General features: G+C 30.6%; 1 protein-coding gene across 1 annotated transcript; it reads right to left on the reverse strand.

The window, feature by feature from the left end:
* Positions 1-223: 223 nt before the first annotated feature.
* Positions 224-1,450, reverse strand: LOC133794352 (uncharacterized). The gene is made up of 4 exons (XM_062231572.1): positions 1,313-1,450; positions 1,187-1,228; positions 996-1,076; positions 224-907 (listed from the first exon to the last, which is right to left on the reverse strand). Exons 1-4 carry the CDS (start codon positions 1,442-1,444, stop codon positions 419-421), a joined length of 744 nt encoding a protein of 247 aa, XP_062087556.1. The 5' UTR covers positions 1,445-1,450; the 3' UTR covers positions 224-418.
* Between the last annotated feature and the right edge of the window lie 1,935 nt (positions 1,451-3,385).

Raw genomic sequence — 3,385 nt, forward strand, 5'->3', positions numbered from 1 at the left:
ACTTGTCTTAACCATGATCAACAACAAAAACAAAACATCTAAACAAAACAAAGACTAATTAAGAATCATTATACCAAGAACCTGGTTACTAGCCAATATATAATAAAAAAAAAACAAGTTACACACAATGCTTCAAAGAACCTGGTTACTACCCAAAATTTAAAAATATTTTACACACTTATTAACAGGAACCTGGTTACTTGACTTAAACATGATCAAAAAAAAAAAAAAAAAAAATCTAAACAAACAAATACTACTAAATAAACATTATAACAAGAACCTGGTTACTTACAGTGTCCATAAGCTCCTCCCCACAAGTTTGAAGCTTGTAAAACCACATTTTCTCAGAAATTTTAACAAATGAATAATCCATTGGGGGATTGATAATGTTATTGACATCAGAAAATTTCTTCTTCCTTCAAAACAAAAAAAATATATATATTAACAAACAATTAAATATCAAGAATAATAATATTAAAGAAAATATAAAAAAAACATACTTATTCTTAAAATTCATTTTATCCTCAATCCAAGAAATATAATCCAAGCAATCATTCTTTGAAACATTCTGCCCTATTTCATTTTCAAATGGAACCAATCCTCTAACAATCACCACTTCCACTCCCTTCCTCTTCACAGTTTCTTTAACATCAGAAGAACCAAACTCAGTAACAAAAGGAGACTTGACATGAGTACTAGGTTTAGGCTCCCTCTTTTCAATAGCAACAGGAACCTCATCATCATCACCAACCATCACAACCTTCCAATCATCCTTACTCCCGGTAAATTTCTTTTCTCCTTCTGCATACTGAACAGTTCTATCAATAACACTCAAAATCTCTGGATCAACATATACTTCTTCAAAACTTAAACCAACTGAACTGAACTCAGGCTTGTTTGTAAAATCCTATAATGAATAAAAATAAAATCAATTACAACAAATTCAATTTTAAATAAAATAATACAAGAAACAAAACAAAAATAAATTACAAAACCTTATCTCCACCCACAACATTTGACAACTCCAACCCAGAATAAACAGCATCAAAATTTTCATTTAAATCCTTCTCAACACCCTAAAAGAAATAATGAAACTGGTTACAATAGTAACTGGTTACAACAGTAACTGGTTACACTAAACAACTACAGAAAGAAAACATACTATTAAGAAAAATAAACTAGTTACCTTACTACCATCAGACTCTTCAGCTGAATCATTTCCACAATCCTAGCCAAAAAAAAAAAAAAAACAATCTGGTTACAACTAAAAATGGTTAAAAAAAACAATAAAGCATAAAAACAAACAAGTTACCTTAGAATCATCAGAAATAGGACTGGAAACATTATCAAAATCATCTGGCTTTTCCCCTTCATTAAAACCAGCACTTTCATCACTTGAATTTGCAACTTTTTCAGAATTTTTTGCAACAAATTTTGCAATCATTGCAGATAAATCACTGAACTCAGATCTCATAACCGCAATGTCACTAATAATAGTTTCTTGGCATGCTTTTATTGATGAGATTGATTCACAAATCAATCTCAACTTTTCACTATCAACCTACAAAACAAAATAAAATACTTTACAAAACAGCAAAAAAAAAAAAAAAAAAAACATAAAAAGAAACCTATAAATTTCAAAACAAAATAATATTTTTTTTTAACTAAAACAAACAACAAAACTAACCAGTACCTGGGTACCCGGACTACTGTCTCCATCTTTAGCACACACCTTCGGCAAGTATAGAGGCTCAAACTTAAACTTCTTTACTGCCAGTTTCTTTCTCTCCTCAGAAGACGGATAGACATTCAGGATAGTCAACTGAATAAATTAAAAATATATATATACAAAATCAAGAAAACTGGTTACCATCAACTGAAACCAGGTACACAAACAAAAATCCAAAAATGAATCAAACAAATTTAGCAAGAAACCAGTTACAAAACAAAAAGATTATACCTTCTGATTGTTGAAAACCTTTCCCACCAAGTTTGCATAGAACGCATTATCTGTACTCTTCCAATTCAACAAACGTGGAAATTTTTTCCCAACCCGTTGACAAAACTCAGGACTCAACTCAGCTATACTTTCATAAATCCATACAAGAAAAGCAATGGGAAACCCAAGAAGTTTGTAAGGGTGAAGGCCAACCTTCCCATCAACGAACAGTCCATCAAAGATTTTATTCCCACCCTTCAAAGCAGTTTTCAAATATTGAAAACTCCTATCCCATACAAACTTGCCAAAACTAATATTTGCTAATTCAGAATAATCTCGATCAACCATCTCAAAAAAGAAATCATCCACCAACTTATCACTAGTATAGCCGTACAAATAGTTAACTAGGATATGAACTATACCCAATTTGACAACATCCTCATCATCAACTAGATCCTTACTAATAAAAGCATTGCGTAATTCAGACTTCGACACCTTACCAACAAAACGGCCAAATATTTTTTTCTTAAACAAAACCTTCTTTTTTTGAAAACGACTTAAATCAAAATCACCATCACATCTAAGACCCGTAACTAGAGCAAACTCTTCAATAGAAAACCTACACACTCTACGACCAAGCTTAAACCACATTTCCTCTTCCTCCCTCTCATGAGATACCTCTCTCAATAACACAAGCTGGGCAAGTTGAGTTTGAAAATGAATATCACATACTTCTAAAAAGTGCCCAAATGGGGTCTTCTTAAACAATGATTTCTGACTTTTAGTCAACTTAGATTTCAAGTCAGTAATGACACTCTTGTCATTAAAATGTTGAACCTTGCTACCAAACCTCTTGGAGGGGTATATCTTTAAATGAGCCTGCAGAAAAAAAACAAAACAATTAAACATGCAACCAGTTTCAAAAAATATAAACATGAAAAATTTATAAGTACTTTACATTTATAAAACGAATTATATGTATTTAACTTTGTATGGTTTAAATATACATATAAAAAAAAAACAATTCATTCACTAAGGTAAACAAGTTCAAAACTCATTAAGCAACATCGTTCACTGTTATCTGTAAAGTAACCAGGTGCATATGTAACCAGGTACACATGAAACCAGGTACCAAAAAATAATAAAACAGCTTAACAAAAAAAAAAAACACAGCAATAACAATAAAACAAACACAAAACAGAATTTAAGATTATGCAAATTAACTACAAATCTACAAGAACCCAGATACACAACCATAAAAAAAATTAAAAAAACAGAATCCACATGTAACCAGGTACACATGTAACCAGGTACAAAAAAAAACAGTTTAACAACAAAAGAAAACACAACAATAACTATAAAACAAACACAAAACAGAATTGAACATTATACAAATTAACTACAAAACTACAAGAAACCAAATACACAACCATAAAAAAATAAAAC

The sequence above is a fragment of the Humulus lupulus genome, chromosome 8 (genome assembly GCF_963169125.1).
Source record: "Humulus lupulus chromosome 8, drHumLupu1.1, whole genome shotgun sequence".
NCBI lineage: Eukaryota > Viridiplantae > Streptophyta > Magnoliopsida > Rosales > Cannabaceae > Humulus > Humulus lupulus.

What these genes read in the sequence shown, in the direction of transcription:
- LOC133794352 (XM_062231572.1), bottom strand. Translation starts at nt 1,444, where the DNA reads ATGATTGCAAAATTTGTTGCAAAAAATTCTGAAAAAGTTGCAAATTCA. An exon ending in CTATTTCTGATGATTCTAAG is followed by an intron (nt 1,229 to 1,312) that starts GTAACTTGTTTG and finishes TTTTTTGGCTAG; the next exon opens with GATTGTGGAAATGATTCAGC. An exon ending in AAGAGTCTGATGGTAGTAAG is followed by an intron (nt 1,077 to 1,186) that starts GTAACTAGTTTA and finishes TATTTCTTTTAG; the next exon opens with GGTGTTGAGAAGGATTTAAA.